We start from the raw sequence: 20287 nt of genomic DNA, 5'->3' as shown, positions 1-20287 counted from the left end.
GGCTGTCCCTTCCTTCTTGACACTCAGCTCTTATATATTTATATGCATTTATTAGATTCCCTCTCAGTCTTCTCCTCTCCAGACTAAAAAGCCCCAGGTCTCTCAGCCTTTCCACATAAGGCACATGCTCCATTCCCTTAATCATCCTTGTAGCCCTCTGTTGGACTCTCTCAAGTAGAACCCTGTTCCGCTTGAAGTGGGAAGCCCAGAACTAGATGCAATATTCTAGGTGGGGCTTCACTAGGACAGAGAGAGGGGGAGGAGAACCTTCCTCAATTTGCTAGACATACTCTTCTTAATGCACCCCAGGATACCACTGACCTTCTTGGCCACAAGGCCACCTAGTTAACTTGTTATCCATGAGGACTCCCAGACCCTTCTCCACAGGGCTGCTCTCTAGCAGATCACCTCCTAACCTGTACTGGTGCAGTTTATTATTCCTTCCCAAGTGCAAGACTCTGCACTTATCCTTGTTGAACCTCATTATGCTCCTCTGCCCAGCTCCCCAGTCTGTCCAAGTCTCACTGAATGGCCGCACAGCCTTCAGGTGCATCAGCCAAGCCTCCCAGTCTCATATGGTCAGCAAACTGGCTGAAAAGACACTTTGTCCCCTCATCAATATCATTGATAAAGATGCCGAACAGGACTGGACCCAGCACTGATCCCCTGGGGGACTCCGCTAGTTACAAGTCTCCAGCTGGACTTGGCACCATTGATCACTACTCTTTGGACTCTAGGCTGTAACCAGTACCTAATCCATCTCACCGTCTGATCTTCTATCCCACACCTCTTGAGTTTACTCACAAAGATGTTATGGGAGACAGTGTCAAAAGCCTTGCTAAGGTCAAGGAAGACTACATCCACTGGTCTCCTTCCATCTACCCATTCAGTTATGACATCATAGAAGGCTATCAGATTAGTCAAGTACAATTTCCTCTTGGTAAATCCATGCTGACTACTCTTGATAACCTTCTCTTCCAAGTGCCTAGAGATGACCTCCAGAATGAGCCACTCCATCATTTTCTATTCTACTGTGTTTGTCATACTGAATCTATTCATCTGTAACACCATACACAAAATAAAAATTGGAAAACTAATTTTGAAAAATGAAGATCAAAAACTCTAATCTGCTGTACCCAATTCTCAAACTGTTTTGTGTTGGCATTTTTTCCTGTTTGTTTTTAATTTGAGATTAGATCAGTTCTAAACTTTTTGCCTCATTAGATATCCTCATATTCCTGTTTCTTCTGTAATTTATATTCCATAAGTTAATTTTCTTCAGAGTTTTTCCACACAGCAGCCTCTAAAGAAAACAGTACACAGAGAGTCAGTGTGTACAGGATCCAGGTAATTTGTGCTCTCAAAAACAATTGTTTTAAGAAAACAGAGAACAAGGTGGTCCAATTTGCTAATGTGAGCGCCAAAGCAGCTCAAGAATTGGTCAAGAATTGTTGAACTATTCCTGAGAACTACAAACACCACCCAGAAATCACACCATTTCATACCTAGAGAAGGACAAACTGACATGAAAGTTCAGTGGGGAAGGAAAATGGGACAGTTGGAATGAAGCTTGGAATAAGGGTCTGAGATCTAAGGCCCTTAGCAATATTGGAGTTTAAACACTACTGGCATGTAGGAAGCTGAAATTCCATCACAAAGATGTTCTCAAAGCTATTAATATAGCTATGAGAGAAGCACTAGGATGAGATTGTACTGTTTGTTGCTACTGGCAATTTAATGAAAATCAGTGTTTCAAGGGTGATAATGCCTCCATATTCTTCTGTGATCTGTCAAAGAAAAATTGCCTAATGTCTATTAAAAGAAGCTTCCTTTTGTAGTCTTCATCTGGCACCACCAGGTTCTATTTCACATGTTAAAGGTTAGAAGCTCCTGACAAATCCATAATTAATTGCAAGAGTGGTAATCTATGTCTTATGAGAATTTTGAAATACAGTGACAAGTCATGACTGAGATAAGCTACCCAGAAGGAGATATGATTTGGAGATATGAGCCCCTGCTTGAGAGTTAAGATAATCATAAGAAATGTGATTCTCCTTGAAGTAGAAGCAGCTATGAATGTATAGCATGTGGAACAAGCCTGTTCCACCCAGCATTGTCTCTGAATTTCAGCTTGGGAACATTCCTAATAGTAAAAGTTTACTAAGCAGACCAATAGGGGTTGAGCTTTCCTGTAAGCTAAGAACAAGGACAATATTTCAAACTTTTGGGCAGTAGTGACACCAAAAAAAAAAAAAAAAAAGAAAGAAAGAAAAAAAGTGGCTAATCAAGAAAAATAATCTACAAAAATATAGATGGAACAAAGTTGAATTTGCAGGAGAAAGGATTAAATCGTCAACAGCTGGGGGGCTTAGGGGAATGGAATGTTGGGGGATGTACTTAGTATTTCATATTCATTTTGTGCTAACTTCAAAAGATGAACTACTAGGAAAAAAAGGTGTCCTGCTTGAGGGCTCATGATCCCCTTGCCAATTATATGAAAGTCTTCAAAATGCATTTGACTTCATTCAACTGAATTCAGGTTTTCCTTCTAAGGAAACCATGGCTGTGTCAATGTATCTTTACAGTTGTAAGTCACTATCCTTTCAAAAGGATGAAAAAATGTTGTTCTCATCCACAGATAACACTGTCCAATGGCACCAAATTATTTCTTTAAACATTCCTTTACCATACTGAAGGCACAACCAAAGAATCGAGCAATGGACACAGGTATATAAGAGAGTAATTAAAACTGCAGTAAAACACTCTAGCTCTTTTCACCTACCACAACATCAATAGTGAGAAAAATGAAACAGTAACTCTTTCTGAAATACCACCAGAAGCATTACAAGCTTTTTGATCAACATTACTTTTTGTCTATATCAAAAGAGCATCTTATCTTCTTAACTATGAACTCTTTGAAGAGTCTTTAGCCTTACATGAAATACAAAGTGTTAAGCTAAATTAAGGATCCTCAATATCACTGCAAAGCATAAAACAACTGCTTCAACATTAAAAGTGAAAAAACAAAGAACAGCACACTTCTACTCAACTGTAGTATTCTATTGTATAGTTAGATGACATTAGAGGTAACATTACAAACCTTATCTTAAAGGAAGTGAAATAGGAAGCTACATTATGTTAAGACATAGATTTTCTAAGTAACAGGTAAAAATCAGAAACAAAAGGAGCATTTTTCATACATTTCCTAAAACAACCATTAAAAAAAAAAGCTACTAGCTGTCTCAAATTTTAATTTTATCTGTATTTGTCTCCTAAACAATATTTGATACTTTGGCAGGCACTGTTGAATGAAACTGTTAGCAAAGCAATGAAAAGATGTGTGGGCACTTCACCGCATTTGATTGCTTGTTGAAATAAATTCATAACAAACTGCTCACTGCAAGCAAAGTTTACATTGTAGGAAAGAAGTGTTTTAATTAAGACAAGCTAGCTAATGACTTGCTTTTGTTTGTTTGAAGTCTGAGGGAGGGCAAAGGGAGGGGGTTCTTTTAAAGAACATTTGTGCCCATTAGCAGAAAGGTCTAAACATAGACAAGACAGTAGCACAAGAACTGCAGTTGTCAACTGGTCACCAAAACAAGCTATTCTGGACCGATACAGTTAAAAGAATGTGCCAAAGGTATAAGCACTTTTACCAGTTTGACAAGTACAGGCTCACAAATGCAGCACATGCCTAACCTAATCTAGAATAAATTAGTTTTTCTTTGCTTACCTCTTGTAACTGAAGAGACATATGTCCCAGCTGGTCCTGGCGCCTTTCTACAAGCTGTCTTTCAGCACGCATCTCTTGTTCTATTTCCTGTAATCGTCTCTCTACCCGTTCTGATACCTTCAAAAAGAAAGAACACCTTGCAGGAAATCAGTGCATCTTTCACCACATATTAAGATAACAATGACACAAAAAGGTAAATAGAATATGGGGCAGAAAGAATCACAGAATTGTTTCAGTTGGAAAAGACCTCTAAGACCATCAGAGATCCAGCTGTCAAAGTAACACCACCATGGCCATTAAACCACATTGCAAAGTGCTATGTCTACACGTTTTTTGAACATGTCTAAGGATGGCGACTCCACCACCTCCCTCAGCAACCTATTCCAATGTCTGACCACTCCTCCCGTAAAGAAATTCTTGTAATATCTGATCTAAACCTCCCCTGGTGCAACTTGAGGCCATTTCATCTCATTCTACCGCTTGATACTAGGCAGAAGAGGTCAAAACCTACCCCTTATTGCAACCTCTCAGGTCTCCTCCCCTCAGCCTATTCTTCTCCAGATTAAGCAACCACAGTTCCCTCAGCTGCTCCTCAAAAGTCTTGTTCTCGGGACCCTTCAGCAGCTTTGCTGCCCTTCTCTGCAAACACTCCAGCAACTCACTGTCCTTCTTATAGCAAGGGGCACAACTTTTATTTTATTAAGATTTAGAATGGTATAGAAAATAACTGGATCTACAGCAATGAGTATTCCAGAAGTATTCAAGTGGGTACCTGACCTGCTAATGTGCTAGCAATATTCTCCTTTAGAGAAAAACATAGATATACCTAAAGTCATCATTCTACTCAAATGCTAAATACCTCCTTATCAAGTTTGGTGCAGCCTAAGCTGAAGCTGCAATACAAAAATCAGCTTCTCTGCCACAAGCCAAATTAACCTCTCCAGAGTCATTTCCTTCAATTTTTCCAGCCTGTAAACAAGACCAATGCATGCCTCGTTCACACTCTGAAATCTGGAAAACTGAACGAGAGCTAAGTAGATGAAAATGACTGTAATAGCACTAAATAATTACAGTACTTTAAGACTTTCTCAATATTTTGTGAATCCATGTACAAACTAATCCAAACAATGCTAGTTATCTTTCAAAGCAATTTGGATTATAGACACAATAATTCAGCATTAAACTACAACGCCAAAGCTGCTTTTATTTTTGCATTTCAAGCTGCTAGCAGACAGCACCCTCTCGTGGGCAGCAAACTAAATCTGTATTGTTAGAAGTGGAGGGGAACAAGTGGAGTGGAACAAGTTCTCATCTGTACTTTCACCATTAAGTACACTTCTACCAGCACCAGGCATATGCACAGACAGAAATTTTAATACGAGCAACAGCAGTATAGCAACAAAAACATAAATAAGGACATATTCGTGTTCTAGGCTTCAAGAGTGTATCAGGTTTAAAGAATGAAACAGTCTTTTTCTTTACAACAGAATGCATCAGTTTGCACAGCCAGATCAATAGTCAGTTTACAATCTGGAATTTTCTATTTCTCTAAAAACCATCAGGAGACCCTCAAAATCATACTGTGTCAAACCACACTCCTCCATGTGATTTATGAAAGCTCTGCAGTTACAATCCAGAATAACTAATTACTAGAAAGTAATGTATAAAAATTAAGGACTGCATCACAACATTTGTATTTGTTTTGACAACTGCTACTTAATGCTACTTCTAATAACTCCAGATAACAGAAACAATGATACTATGTAGCAGGAACAAATAACAACACTGTCAGTTGTTAGCGATTTTAAGAACACTTCAGACAACTAAGTTTCCTAGCTGATCTGTACCAGATTATTTTAAATCATTTTACATGCATGACTTCCTCCCTCATATTGTAAGCTGAAGCTTCACATTCCCATTGCTGGTCACTAACACCCAGCCTAAGTTGTTGACACATCAGTGTCAAAAAAGGTATTAGAGAAGAATCAACTTCCTTGGCACACTGTCAGCAGTTTCCCCTCTTCTCCTTCATCTCCCTGAGAAATAGTGTTGCATTTACAAATGAATCATCATCACTCTTGATGTCTTTGTTATTGCATGTAAAGAGTCATTTCATAAATAACAAATTTTCAACCTCACAAACTATTCCAAATCTATGTGAAATAACAAAAGGCACAGTAAACAAAGAACAAGCCTTAGACTGTGAGCAAATAGATTCCTTAAAGAAATCACTTTTTCCCCATCAAATTTTTGTTGATTTTTTTGGTGGGGACAAGGGGGTACAGTAGAGCTTGGCATACAGAATGACTATTATCTAGTTGGTTTAGGATAAAAGAATATCTATCTTCAGAAGGAAACACAGGCAAAATGTTTACTATGAAACATTAAATTATTATTAATCCTGAAAAAGAGGATTAAATAAAGGCAGCCTCATAAACACTACTTTTATGCTTCTTCATAAAGAATAATTAGTTAGGAGATTATGACATTTCATTTGTGCTTCTCATTCCTTAGCCTCCCCAAAACTCAGCTGAAATTGACCAGCAGACTCAAACTTTCAAAAGTACAAAGATGTCAAATATATTTATATTCGTGAGAAGTTTTAAGAAAGTAAGAGCCTAGACACAGGTGATCTCATAAATATCTCATTTAGGGAAACAGGGAGAACTCAGGCCTTACTCCTTGTTTTGGCTGTACATAAATTTAGTCTGAAATTAAGTATTAGAATATTTAGCAATCTAAAACAACTGATAGATTGGAATTATAAGAAAATAAAGCTAGCTGTGAAGTCAGAATGATGAAAAAGTTTCATGGGACTTTGGAGGGGCATTGTGGTAAAGAAGTATAATACAAGAAAAACATGAAAGATTTTGTACAAGGATTTAGGTAACAAGGATAAAACAGAAGTTTTTGTAGAGTGACACAAGCCCAAAAACATTCAAGTGATAAGGAATGAGACTGAGAAAAGAAGGCAGCGAGCACACAGTTCAGCTTTATGATGTTGCACCTTGCAACACTACAAAAGAACAAAGTACCATCACCTCTGGCTTCCTCTGCATCCTCTCCAAAAGTTTCTATGTTACATTCATGGCCTAAGAGTGCTTAGGAATAAGTCCTCCTGGAATGTAGTAAAATTACCTTCCCCATTCTGAAAAATTTAGCATCAGCATACCATGACAAATCAGGTTGCTCATCATCACATTTAGCAAATCCTTTGTCATTTATGCTACAGAGTAGCAAAATTCTCAACACAGGTCCCTCTACATCTGAATCAGTCTTCCAATTCATTTCTGTGTTGGAATCCGTCAACAGCCTCCCTGGTCAAGATGGAGGCAAAAAAACAGTATCCTGTTTCTTGAACTTCTCTCCCGTCTTTCAGCTTCCCCCTGTTACTTCTAATGTGCAAGCCCTGCTGAATGAAATCTATTTCTACAAATTTTTGTTGCTTTTTCCTGCTATGACCTATTTTATCATCAACACAGACTTAAAAAACCCAACTATTAAAATCACAAAAATCTTCAACAGGTTTTTTTTTAAAATATTGTTACACTTTTCCCTCTCACGACAAGTGATAATGTGGGATAAACACTTTCACAAGACATCTGTGCCATGCCAAAAATCCCTGAGTCAGATCTTCTGGACAGTTCCTTATCTGACAATAATCCTGGTTCTCTGAGGAATCATACACACGTTAACTGCATGTAAGACCCATTTCACATCTAGAGTCAACAACTCACACAAGTATAATCATTAAGCCAGCTGGTGCCAGCGGTGGTCTGTGACAACAATATTGTTATCAGTGACAAACACACCACTAAAGCACTTGACAGAGCATTTAGTACCAATCCATGATGAATAACCTATGGGAAAATAAGGACACATACTTGCTCTGAAGAGTCAGCATCGCTGCTGATACCCCATTGATACCTACATTAAGCATAATTCAGGTCTTAGGCATCCAGAAGTGCCTACAGGACTTTCAACTTCTGTTCCTAACGCAATACACTTACTTCCTTCTCAACAGCAGATCTCTTTCAAATTTAAGTGACACAGGATGAACTCAGTCTGCTTTCAGCATATGAAAGGCAAAAGAAACCATCATATCTATCCTGCCTCCTTTTGTTTCAGTTGTCAAAAAGAGGTCAGAGAAGAGTGCAGCCCAAAGAGACTCCTCCCATTATGATGCACAGATGACAAAAGATTGAAAAGGACAGAGCACGAGAAAGAAGAAACAGTATTATTCACCATCTTCAGATGGCAAAGCTTCACAGTATCACAGTATAACTAAGGTTGGAAGAGACCCCAAGGATCATCGAGTCCAACCTGTCTCCGCAGACCTCATAACTAGATCATGGCACTAAGTGCCACGTCCAATCTCCTCTTGAACACCTCCAGGGACAGTGACTCCACCACCTCCCTGGGCAGCACATTCCAATGACGAATGACTCGCTCAGTGAAGAACTTTCTCCTCACTTCAAGTCTAAACCTCCCCTGATGCAGCTTGAGACTGTGTCCTCTTGTTCTGGTGCTGGTTGCCTGGGAGAAGAGACCAACCCCTTCCTGGCTACAACCACCTTTCAGGTAGTTGTGGACCTAAGGTAGCTTGTACCTTACAAAAGGTATGCTCAACAAGTATGATAGTGTTCAAACCAATGTTCAGAGTTAAAAAGCACAAAGCAGCTTTCTCCAGGACTACAAATTTTGGAACAGAAAAATTCACTAGATAGACACTTGTAAAATAATTGTAAACAAGTAAAAATATATCTATTTATGAAATATCAAACTTTTCTTGTTGATTTCATCAAAACAATCTACAGTAGCCTAAATAAGATCATGTTCAGATATGCATACTTATATGCAGTACTGATGTAAATAGTCATATTAAACTAGAAACTCACATCCTGCTTAAATTACTAACATAAATCATCTTTTCATGTTAGCCACACTTACCATTTCTTGTCTTTGGGATTCAGTGAGCTTTTCAGACAACTCTTCTAGAGTCTTTCTTAATTCAGCATCAGTCCTTCATGGAAAAATATAGGTAAAACAATCTTCTACAGTTCAAAAAGAAAATTATCACAGTTGATACTTAAAGCAGCATCAATCTCCTGAATTTTTATGCTAATTCTGCTTGCTCTATAGCCTCTAAGTCCCTACCATTATTAGAGACCAGCCTCAAGTGGAAAATTCATGATAAAAAGCATTTCCATTTTCAAGTGAAGATAATACAGCATCCAGTTTGAAAGGCTAGGTATCAGGTCAACAAGTACAAAATTATGAACATGTCTACACAGTCCTTTTGAACAGTACTAGTTCCTACTAAGAATTAGCAGACTAATTATTGCTATTGCTGTTAGACAAAGCACAGTATGTTGAGCCAAGTACATACTTTAAAAGAACATTATGGCCTGCATAAAAGCTTGCCCTCAAGAGACTCCAATACCCCGAAAATACAAAGAGCAAAGATGTTATAAAAAGAATTCCCAGGCCCTTGTTATTGTATCTATACATAAAAAACCAGGAAGAAAAGCCATATGTACTGCACAAACCTGAATTGCTCAGTGTTATTTACATTTATACACAAGGACATGGAGCAAGCAGTTCATAACACTGCTTTCATATCTACATAGAATACATACATAGAATAAACCAGGTTGGAAGAGACCTTCAAGATCATCGCGTCCAACCCATCAACCAATCCAACTCCGCCCAAACAACTAACCCACGGCACCAAGCACCCCATCAAGTCTTCTCCTGAAAACCTCCAGTGATGGCGACTCCACCACCTCCCCAGGCAGCCCGTTCCAATGTGCAATCACTCTTTCTGTATAGAACTTTTTTCTAACATCCAGCCTGAACCTCCCCTGGCACAGCCTGAGACTGTGTCCTCTTGTTCTGGTACTGCTTGCCTGGGAGAAGAGACCAACATCCATCTGTCCACAACCTCCCTTCAGGTAGTTGTAGAGAGTAATAAGGTCACCCCTGAGTCTCCTCTTCTCCAGGCTAAGCAACCCCAGCTCCCTCAGCCTCTCCTCATAGGGCTTGTGTTCCAAACCCCTCACCAACCTCGTTGCTCTTCTCTGGACTCGTTCCAGCAAGTCAACATCCTTCCTAAACTGAGGGGCCCAGAACTGGACACAGTACTCAAGGTGCGGCCTAACCAGTGCAGTGTACAGGGGCAGAATGACCTCCCTGCTCCTGCTGGCCACACTGTTCCTGATGCAGGCCAGGATGCCATTGGCCCTCTTAGCTGTGCAATCCCCCACTCTCCCCAGAATTTTTTTTTTTTAATATATAAAAAAGGCAAAGGAGTTTAAGAATTAGTTTAAAGCATAACAATTCTTTTCCATACTATTCTTCACACAGAGTTATAATCTGTTTATACCGATTTCTTCTTGAAAGCTCCCGACTGATGTCATCTCCTAGGCGAACTTGTTCACTACTGAGATCTCGAAGAGACTGATGTAAAGAATGCAGCTGTAAATTAAAGTACACAGATTGAGAAAATCCATATACACACACAAAAACAGTTTTTAAAAACAAAGTAGACAAAAATAACTTACAAAGGCTGAGAGAGCTGGGATTATTCAGCCTGGAGAAAAGAAGACTCTAGGGAGACCTAATAGTGGCCTTCCAAAACGTGAAGTGGGCCTGCAAGAAAGCTGGGGAGGCACTACTTACAAAGGCATGTAGCACTGCCCACAAGGGGCAATGGTTTTAAACCAGAGAGGGGTAGACTTAGTTAGGACATTAGGAAAAAAATATTCACAGAAAGGGTTGTCAGGAACTGGAACAGGCTGCCCAGGAAAGTGGTAGATGCCCCATGCATGGAGACATTCAAGGTCAGGCTTGATGGGACTCTGAACACCCTTATCTATTTGGGGATGTCCCTGATTACTGCAGAGGGGTTGGACTAGATGACCTCTGGAGGTCCCTTCCAACCCAGTGCACTGTATGATTCAGACACAAGCACTACCATCTCCCCTAGAGCAACTAAGCTGACATTTTAACCTGACTCAGGGGACGTTGAAAGAATCATAGAATCATCCAGGCTGGAAAGGATCTCCAAGATCATCAAGTCCAGCCATTTTGCCCACTCCACCAAGTCTGTCACTACACCATGTCCCCAGGTACCACATCTACATGGCTTTTAAACATGTTCAGGGATAGAGATTCAGCCACCTCTGTGGGCAGCCTGCTCCAGTGCCTGACAACCCTTTCTGTGAAAAAAAGTTTCCTAATGTCCAGGCTAAATCTCCCCTGGTGCAGCTTGAGGCCATTCCCTCTCATTTTATCATTCTCTTGTAAGAAGAGACCAGTGCCTACCTCAAGTTCGTTTCATGTAGTTGTGAAGAGCAATAAGGTCTCCACTCAGCCTCCTTTTTTGTAGGCTAAACAGTCCCAGTTCCCTCAGTTGCTCCTCACAGGGCTTGTTCTCCAGGCCCTTCACCAGCTTAGTAACCCTTCTCTGTACTCACTGTCTCTGTACCATGATGCCTTTCCTGTACTGCAGTGCTCAAAACAGAACACAGTAGTCAAAGTGTGGCCTCACCAACACTGAGTACAGAGGGACAGTCACCTCCCTGGTCCTGCTGTCCACACCATTTCTAATACATGCCAGGATGTTGTTGGCCTTCTTGGCTACCTGGGCACACTGCTGGCTCATATTCATCCACTCACCAATCAGTACCCCCAAGTCCTTTTCCACCACATAGCTGTCTAGCCATTCTTCCCCAAGTGTGCAGTGTTGCATGGGGTTGTTGTGGCCCAGGTGCAGGACCTGACACTCAACCTTGTTGAAGCACGTACAGTTGACCTCAGCCCATCAGTCCAACCTATCCAAGTCCCTCTGTAGAGCCTCCCTACCCTCAAGAAGGCCAACACTCCCACCTAATTCTGTGTCATCTGCAAACTTACTGAGGGTGCATTTGATCCCCTCATCCAAGTCACTGCCAAAGAAATTGAACAGGACTGCTCCCAGTACTGAACCCTGGGGAATACCGCTTGTGACTGGCCACCAGGTGGATTTAACTCCACTGACCACCGCTCTCTGTGCCCAGCCATCCAGCCAATGCTTTATCCAGCAGAGAAATGGCATACTTTCAGAATGTATCAGCCCAAGAAGGAAAGGGACTCAAATGTGTTAAAAGCCTACTCAGCCGCAAAACTACCTTAGATAGAAACAGAATAGGAATAAAGGGACTGGCATTACAGAAAGAAGATAACCTAGCTTTATTTAAGGCAGTACTGCTTTATCTCTGCCCCAATTTCTACCTATGGTCATGATCAATGACTACTTTAGTTCATCATTCCTCAAAGCACTACACTGTTCTTGCAAGGAGGAGTGAACCAGCAGTTATCATCAAAACCAGGAGAGGGAAAAAAAAGCAGCTGTTTTTTTGCATGTTTGCATAACGCAGGAATTTTGTATGCATTGGAAGAACTCCCTTGAATAAAATTTTTAACATATTCATAGAATATTTAGGAGTAGTCTATGATAGTTCTAAGCTTTTTGGAAGCTTAGGAGCAGTAACTCCGTATAACACTTTCCTTCCAAGGATTATGTTCCACCTTAACCTTGGGGGGAGGAAGGAATGGAGAGAGAATCAGACTGAAAGGACAATGAAACAGGGCTAAATAGAAGGAATGTGGAAGTCTGTAGCACTCAGACTTCCCAAAAAGTCAACTGAGAGAATGTATTGTGGTTAAATTTAAAATTAATTATTTGGAAGTTGAGATTGATTATTTAATAAAATCAACATGGACACTTTACAATCAGAAGCTTTAATATTAATCAGAATACATTTCTCCTGAACAAGTTAGTCTGCACAGAGGGATTCACTCAAGCAGATCTAGCCACTCTGAAAGAGCAAAAAACAGGTACTGAATTTTCCCCTCAATCTGTAGGACAGGGAGCCTATAATCTTATCCTTTTTTTTTCTCCTCTAAAGACACTGCAAATATATGCAAGTTGAGACATACAAAAATCAGCAGTGCCATACACATCCTTTCTTCCTAACATCATCTGCATCTTCATGCAGATGAATGGGGTCAAATTACCCTATTCAGAGGTCATAGAATTAAAATGGAGAACTAGCAGCCTCAAAATCAATCCAGGCTACACTGAAGTAAACTGGAAAAGCACTAAGATCCTGTAGCATTACCTATAGCAGAGAAATTCCCTTTATAGCCACAATGGCTACACAGATGAATGACAATCACATATTCAGAAATTATTTTTCTTCCTCATGTATGACCTAAAAAGTACAGAGATTATTTTCATACATTCTTTTTGACATCCCTACCATCATGCCTCTTTATTCAGTGCATGAAACTTCAAGACAGACAGGTAAAACAGGTGACTGCCTAATGAAGAACAGCACATAACACTGAAAGCACACTTCATAGCTCAAATTTTCTTAGATGCATCATCAGAATAACCTCATCTGACATAAGAGTGAAGAGTCTAGTGATCACAAACTGCTTATTTGGAGAAGCAACTCCCATTAGCACTCTGTACCTGGTCCAAATTATCTCCCTCATTGACAAACCGAACACTCGCAGATCTAGACCTTCGATGTTTATTGCCCTGTGAGTCTCCATAATCCCTGAGAGGAGAAGTAGGCAGGAAGTGGCGGTTCCCTGCATGAGATAACAGATTAAAAAAACAAAAAAAAGTAGGAAGAAAAAAACATTGTATGGGAAAATTTTCATTTTGCTTCACAGAAAAAAATAATTGTTTCATCTTGCCAATATCCCTACAGGTCACACTACAGACAAACCAACTACTAAAGTAGTTCTCAGGGTTATTCAGTGTAAACATTTCTGGAATACACATATATAATAGGTAAGAAAGAGGTTTACTTTGTTCCTCCAAGGAATAGGCAGGTTTTTCCTCAAATTTTATTTGCCCAAGTGCTAACTTCTATTCCACCTGGATCTATTACAGCTTCAAATTACAGTACTTCACAGCTTTTATGCTAGAAAAACAAAATTTTAGAACTTTCTACTAAAACACATTAAATGACACTTCTGGGAGGAATTCATAGACTTTTTCCTAAAAACATAATAAATTCTCAGAGATGTACAATAAAAAAAGCTTCTTTTTTGGTAGGTCATATATTGGCTCAGCTTTCCCTTTTCAGAGGCTTACATAATTTCATCCCCACATCCATAGTTTTACACATTTAAAACATTTATTTTTATTTTTGCTGTGAAGCAAGCTTCAGAAGCTTCAATATCTTTTGGAATTAGCTTTAGCTTTTAAGTACCTACAACTCATGCAATGGACAAGGAGTTTTCTCTACTGAAAGAATCAGTGTTTCATTTAGAACCCTCAGGATAAACGCATAAAAGACTGCATAACAGAAAGCGACAAGAATTTACCACAAAACAACTGCAAAGCTTAATGTAGGTCTCTCTAATTTCTAAAATTGATTTTTTAAAGTAATCAGTGATGACTTTTCATGCCACTATCTTTACATATTTTCATTCCTAATTTCTTCTTTCCACACAACAGCTATCACAGAATCACCAAAGTTGGAAGAGATCTCAAAGATCATCAAGTCCAACCCGTCACCACAGACCTCATGATTAAACCATGGCACCAACCTATAGGACATAATTTAAGTATAATTAAGCACCTTAAATATTTTACCTGATACTTCTCCATCCAGATCACTAGGATATAAGCTTGAGAGAGAAGCGCTTCTCATTCCAGAGTTTCGAGTTAATCGTTGGCTCCTTAACTGACCTATAGATTGTTCCAGTGTTTCTTTTAACTGCAGTTGGAGACATAAGCACAGGTTGATTAAAAAAACCCCATGCATATGAAACAACATTTTTTCAGAAAGTCATTAAGAGAATCAAAACTATTTTAAAGCCAAGTATAGCAAATAATTAATAACAGCTTTTCTTCAATATCTCTTATGTCATATTCCCATAACTGTAGCATAACATGTTTCCAATATTGGCAGCTTCAAATATCAAGTTTCTTAAAACAGCACTGCAGGAAAACTCAAAAGTATGTCTACTACAACCTGGGGGGAAAAAAAGGGCTATTTGCCAGCAATGCTCAAAAACAGCACTGCAAAAAATCCAGAGAATAACTTTTTTTAAAAAAAAAAAATAATTGGAATTTTTCTAGCAGCTCTACCTGGAATCAATTTGACACACAGCTACCAATTTCAGTAAGCAGCTTTACATCAAGCTCTACGTGTAGCAGTTAGACTGCCAGAAAAAGGTAGCCATTCTCCACATAAGAGTTCAGAGCTAACTATATTCATTTTTCAAACCCACATATCATTTTTCTAAGATTGCATTCACTAACTTTGGTTCTTACCCACTTGCTTTTGTCACACCTCTTTTCACAACCCATAAAACATCAATTTCTAAAGGTTCACCTTTACTCTCCCTAACAGAAGCTCGCACACAATGGTTAAATTGCTGCTTTATTGTTGCAGAATTACACACACTGTGTTGGATCTCTCTCTGGGCAGCACTGTTTTCAGAAAGCACAAAACACTACTTTCAATCTTTTCTGAATTTTACAATGTTTGTTTAGTTGTTTGGTTGGGTTTTTTAAGTATTATGCTTTCATTATATGATATTATTTCAAGAACTTTCTTGTTACCAAGAAACTGTCAAACAAAAGTCTGCAGGTTTTCATGCTTTCTTTAAAAGACTGAGTTCGCTCAGGGGAAAAATTGACAATAATTCATGTATGTAACAAAAGAGCACTCAGTATTCTAAAAGCAAAACCTTGATATATAAAATCATGAAAATGCCAGAGGATCAAAGAAGAAACAGCAATAACTCAATTTTCAAATCTAACTTGACTCTGTCAAAGACTTATCTTGCATCTTCAACAGGGCAATTGAAATCTCTGAATGAAGTTACAGGTGCTCAGTTTGCGTGTTTTAATTTACAGCACTCATTTTCATCCTTTCTACATCAAACCAAAGAGCTAGGGTTTTAAATTATTTTAATTTTTCTAAAAAAGAGCCATGACAGTGTCCAGAATTAACAATCTTCTGCTTCAGTCTCTTTTATCAGAAAGGAACAATGGCCAAAAAAGTTGATCAAAAATTTTGATTTACAGTTTACATTATCCACATCGTTATGTTTGCGGTCTCCTAAAAAATACCTTAAAAAGGTGAAGAAAGGCTACTGAGAGTAGAACAGAGATGTTAAAACCAATTTTGATTAGAATAACCTAAATAGTCAACAATTTGAATTCCACCCCTTGGCAGCTCATCTACAAGCTATTTAAATCCCATCAAACCAGGACCTTTACATTTTGGTCCTTGCCCATTTCTTACTTCTTTTGAAAAATTAATTTAAAGGGATAAACATCAGCGGCATCAAGAAACAAACACACACAAACAAACAAAAATAAAACCACACTGAAACACAAAACCTCTGCTGTTTCCAAACTTTCAGAAGTTTGACAATTATAAGAATTTCAGCCTTGTAATTTGGAGTATATAGTTCAACAGACTCAGAGTTTATTATAGAATAGCAGAACAAAACCCTATGCCAGTATGATCACAACCTCAGTCCCTGCTGTAGTTGTTCATCATTTAGTCATGCAAAAGGTGTGTTAGGTCATACTGTTTCTTTCAGCAAAGCACCTTGCACATGGCACAGCAACATAACCCAACAATGTTTTTGGTGCTTAAAAAACAGAAAAGTAACAAAGCTACAAAACTTGCCAGATGTTCATTATATAACATATTACTGTAATTTGATTTAGATTGCACAAATATGGAAAGTTTCTATCTACTTAACTCTTGACACACTCTATTACTAGCGAGTTTTCAGCTACAAATTCTATTAGCAGAAAAGATTAAAGCAGATGAACTGAAAGTTGCTCACAGTTGCTATTTCTTCAGTTTGTTCCTTGTTGTGTTCTCTGTATTGTCCAAGTAAATGGTCAACGTGTCTTAGATTTCTGTTGGTATCCTTAAAAGAAAGTTTGAGGAAGAAGTTAAAACAGAAACCTCCTCTAATCAAACATTACTGTTGTCTTTGTTGTTCTTGGTTTATAAGAGTAAACTGATAACACAAATGCTTTTTAAAGGGTCTAAGCAATCAAAATCCTATTCAAGTGAGGTGTTCAAGCGGAGATTGGACGTGGCACTTGGTGCCATGGTCTAGTCATGAGGTCTGTGGAGACAGGTTGGACTCGATGATCCTCGAGGTCTTTTCCAGCCTTAGTGATGCTGTGATATGTGCAGCACAGCTATAGGGAAGATTTAAAAAACCAAAACAGCAAAACCAAACCAAAACAAAGTACAGAAATATGCTTTCATTTACACTACAACAGTAAGGCCTCAGCTTCAAATAAAAAGTTTGGTTTCAGCAGCTCCAGAAAAAAACTTTTTTTAATCTGAAGACCTTAATGTTACCCGTCTGTAAAATGGAATTAAGTTAAATGTGAAATACATTTTTACATTAGGTATGGTCTCTGCTGAAGAGCTGGATCAAATGGTAGATCTGATGAAAAGCAGTCTGCAAAAAGCTATTACCCTAAAAATCAGAACTTCAGAAAAGCAGCTAGTTAGTTAGAAATAGAACTTCCTTTTAAAAACACACATTACCTTCTTATTAACTTGTCTCTTTTCTTGCTTGGCAACTACTGCCCAGCTAAGAAGTATTGAAGTTTAAATTCAGCATTCTATATAGATTTTTCTCTTTTCAAATAATAAATAGAACAAAAAATAATATTGTGTAATGGGTTGGGGCAGATCCCCTCCCCACCACAGGCAGAAATAACGACACCAAACACAAGTGATAATACATAAGCCCACCCACTTTAAGTATCAGAACTGTCAATCAGAGAAGAATGGGAATGACTTCTCATGCAATAAATGGTGCCAAGACAGCTAAACAGCTCCTACCACTTGCAAAATAGATTCAGACAATTCCTTCCCTGCTCTACTAAAAAAAGCAGGAATTAGATGAACATTTTCTCCTGCTCCAGTATGGATCTCTTACACATTTACAAATACTGCTTCTCACTGTGCTGTTCCACATCTCAAAAATATGTGATTTGTAGCAAGCTCTCTCATGAGGGAATTGACCGAGTACATATTATTTACTATATGTGCAATTGGGAAATTTTACACAAGACAACAAAGACAGGGCTGGAACATTCTGCTACAAAACTTAATGCCTCTTCTGAGAGCCTGAAAAAAGTTTATCTGGCATTTTAAAGTTTGCTAATTTCATAAATACTTCATTTTACAAATAGTTCATAGACAAACCATTGCTTCTAAGAACATTCTGAAACAGTCTGAAATAATGGCTACATAAAAGCTGACAAACCACATAATTTGTAGCTCAGAGGTAATGTGATCAACTTTCCAAAATCTTGGTTTGCACAGAAAGATGCATTTCCCATCAGCAGAGTATTTTCCACAACTTCAAAGATTAACATTTTTACCCCAGTTACAGAAATGCAGCCCACAAACACTTTAAAACCACATTGTGTAAACAACCTGTAAAGTGCTTGCTAAGGTATGGATCTTCTCTGTAACTTCTTCAGCACCATAGTTCCGAGTTCTGTTGCGGGATGCTCTCAAAGGTGGTCGCCTTCCTATTCGACCCCTAAGATAGTTGTCTGAATCACTGGATGTATCTGCCATTAGTATCTCAGAACCTAGGCAGGGAGACCAGAAAAAGCAATGAATGTTAAGTCCTCATAGTAACTGAACAATCTCAGACTTGCACACTATTCTCAAATCAACTTCATAGACTCAGACTACAGAATGGGAATTGAATTCTTTAAAACTTCTCAAACTCTTTTAAGAGTGGGCCTCCAAATAAGGTCCTGCATGTACCTCTAGTTAGCAAGTATGGGAACTTGTGATGTCAGGAATGAGACACTGATACAAAGTAACAACAAACAGCAGTTGACTTATCTGTTGAAAATATGGCTCGAAAAAGTGTCTCAACTACTGAAAAGTTAGGACACTGCAGAATACAAAAGGAAAATGAAGATTTACAGCAGAAAATACTAATGGTTTTAATTTCAGCTGTCCAAAGCACTACAGAAAGGCCAGTAACCAAGGTAAACATACTATCCTACTGTGTCTAGCATTTTCTGTCTGAAGAAAAAAAGCAACACTCTTGTTATCATGAGCAATGTAAGAGGAACTGTAAGCACTTTTAAGTTGAAGAAATTTTGTTACTTATACAGCAACATCCTGATTTTTAAAGGAAGTGCAGAAGTTCCAGTTTAGATTGTAAAAAACAAAGTAGAAGTTTGCACAGAACATTCTGTATGCACAGTTATCAATTGAAACAAAAATAGCCTATTATCACCTTTTACAAAAACCTTGACTGATTTCAGCACATGATCATACAACCTACTTTAGAGTGAGAATCCTGTCTTTCATTGGTTTTCAGTCTACCCAGACTGCAACCTTTCTTGCACTGAGTGAAAACACCCATACTCAATTATTTTCCTTCCTTGTAGAAAACAGGGCATTTCAATTTCACTGAGAGCAGTCTTGTTAAGACATGCGCAGGGTAAAGCAAACATGAAGCACAGCAGAAAGTTTCAACACCAAGTTCTCCAGTTCAAGTACCCAAAAAACGAACTCAGCATACACAACCTGATAACTTCAATGTTTTATTTGTTTAGCTCCACGCAGACTAACCTATCACTAGGTAACTAACTTAGTGATAAAGGCATGTTTGAAGCCACGCAGTTAAGGCTAAGCATGACCCTTCCTTCAGTGTTTCTAAGTCACAAACGTTCAAAAAGCCAGCAAAGTGATGCAGCATGGTGCTATTTTAATGTCACGCTTGCAGGCACCAGTAGAATAGTTTATTGTCAACTTATGCACTTTTCAGCATCACAATACAGAAAACGGTTTCTTCACGCTGTTGATATAAGACCTGCTAACGCCTTCGGCAAATCTTCCCATAGCGACCTTCATAAACTCTGAGAGCCTCCTGGATCTTTTGTCCCGGGGGGCTGCAAGGCAAGAACGGCGGTAGGCACGCCGACGGCCGGGCCTCCGCAAGGCCCATGGGCTGCCCCGGCTCCCACTGGCTCGTCAGTAACCCTGCCGCCGCCGCTGCCGTACCTCTCGGCCGCCTCATCGCTCGGCACCGCTCACTTCAGCGCCCGTCTTACCCGGGTGCCCTGCGCCCAGCCAACCCCGAGCAGCAGCCGGAGCCCCCTTCCGCACGGCACTGGTCGCAGCCCTCGGCTCTTGCCTTTCCCCCACCCTAAGCCCTCACCGCCCACCATCTGAGGGAGAACGCCCCACCTCTCCGAAGCGAAGTCGACCCCTTCCCCGGGCACGCCCAGCAGCCCCGCACACCTCCTCACCTCGCCGCTATGGCAACTTGAACTAGCCGCCCTGTCGCCGGCTGCCAGAGCCGCCTTCCGGACGCCAGGCCCCCCCCGCAAGGCTCTGTGGGACCGACAGTCCACAAGCAGCGGCCCGCCGTGGGACGGGAAAGGAGTCGGACTCCAACTCCCAGGCGCCCGCCGCAGCGGTAGCGGAAGAGTAAGCCCCACCCTGCGGGGAAGCCGTT

General features: G+C 39.6%; 1 protein-coding gene across 1 annotated transcript in view; it reads right to left on the bottom strand.

Moving 5' to 3' along the window:
• Positions 1-18395, bottom strand: part of CEP128 (centrosomal protein 128) — a 110475-nt gene extending 92080 nt beyond the window's left edge. The window contains exons 1-7 of the mRNA XM_054162221.1: positions 18235-18395; positions 16610-16696; positions 14391-14514; positions 13254-13375; positions 10119-10210; positions 8684-8756; positions 3734-3850 (exon numbers count right to left, since the gene is read on the bottom strand). Of these exons, the coding sequence (XP_054018196.1) occupies positions 3734-3850; positions 8684-8756; positions 10119-10210; positions 13254-13375; positions 14391-14514; positions 16610-16696; positions 18235-18381 (762 nt within the window). The 5' untranslated portion in view covers positions 18382-18395. The remainder of the gene's footprint in view (positions 1-3733; positions 3851-8683; positions 8757-10118; positions 10211-13253; positions 13376-14390; positions 14515-16609; positions 16697-18234) is intronic.
• Positions 18396-20287: the final 1892 nt, after the last annotated feature.

The sequence above is a fragment of the Dryobates pubescens genome, chromosome 5 (assembly GCF_014839835.1).
Source record: "Dryobates pubescens isolate bDryPub1 chromosome 5, bDryPub1.pri, whole genome shotgun sequence".
NCBI classification, from domain to species: Eukaryota; Metazoa; Chordata; class Aves; order Piciformes; family Picidae; genus Dryobates; species Dryobates pubescens.
The sequence above is the reverse complement of the archived record's forward strand: the minus strand, read 5'-3'. Positions and strand labels throughout refer to the sequence as shown.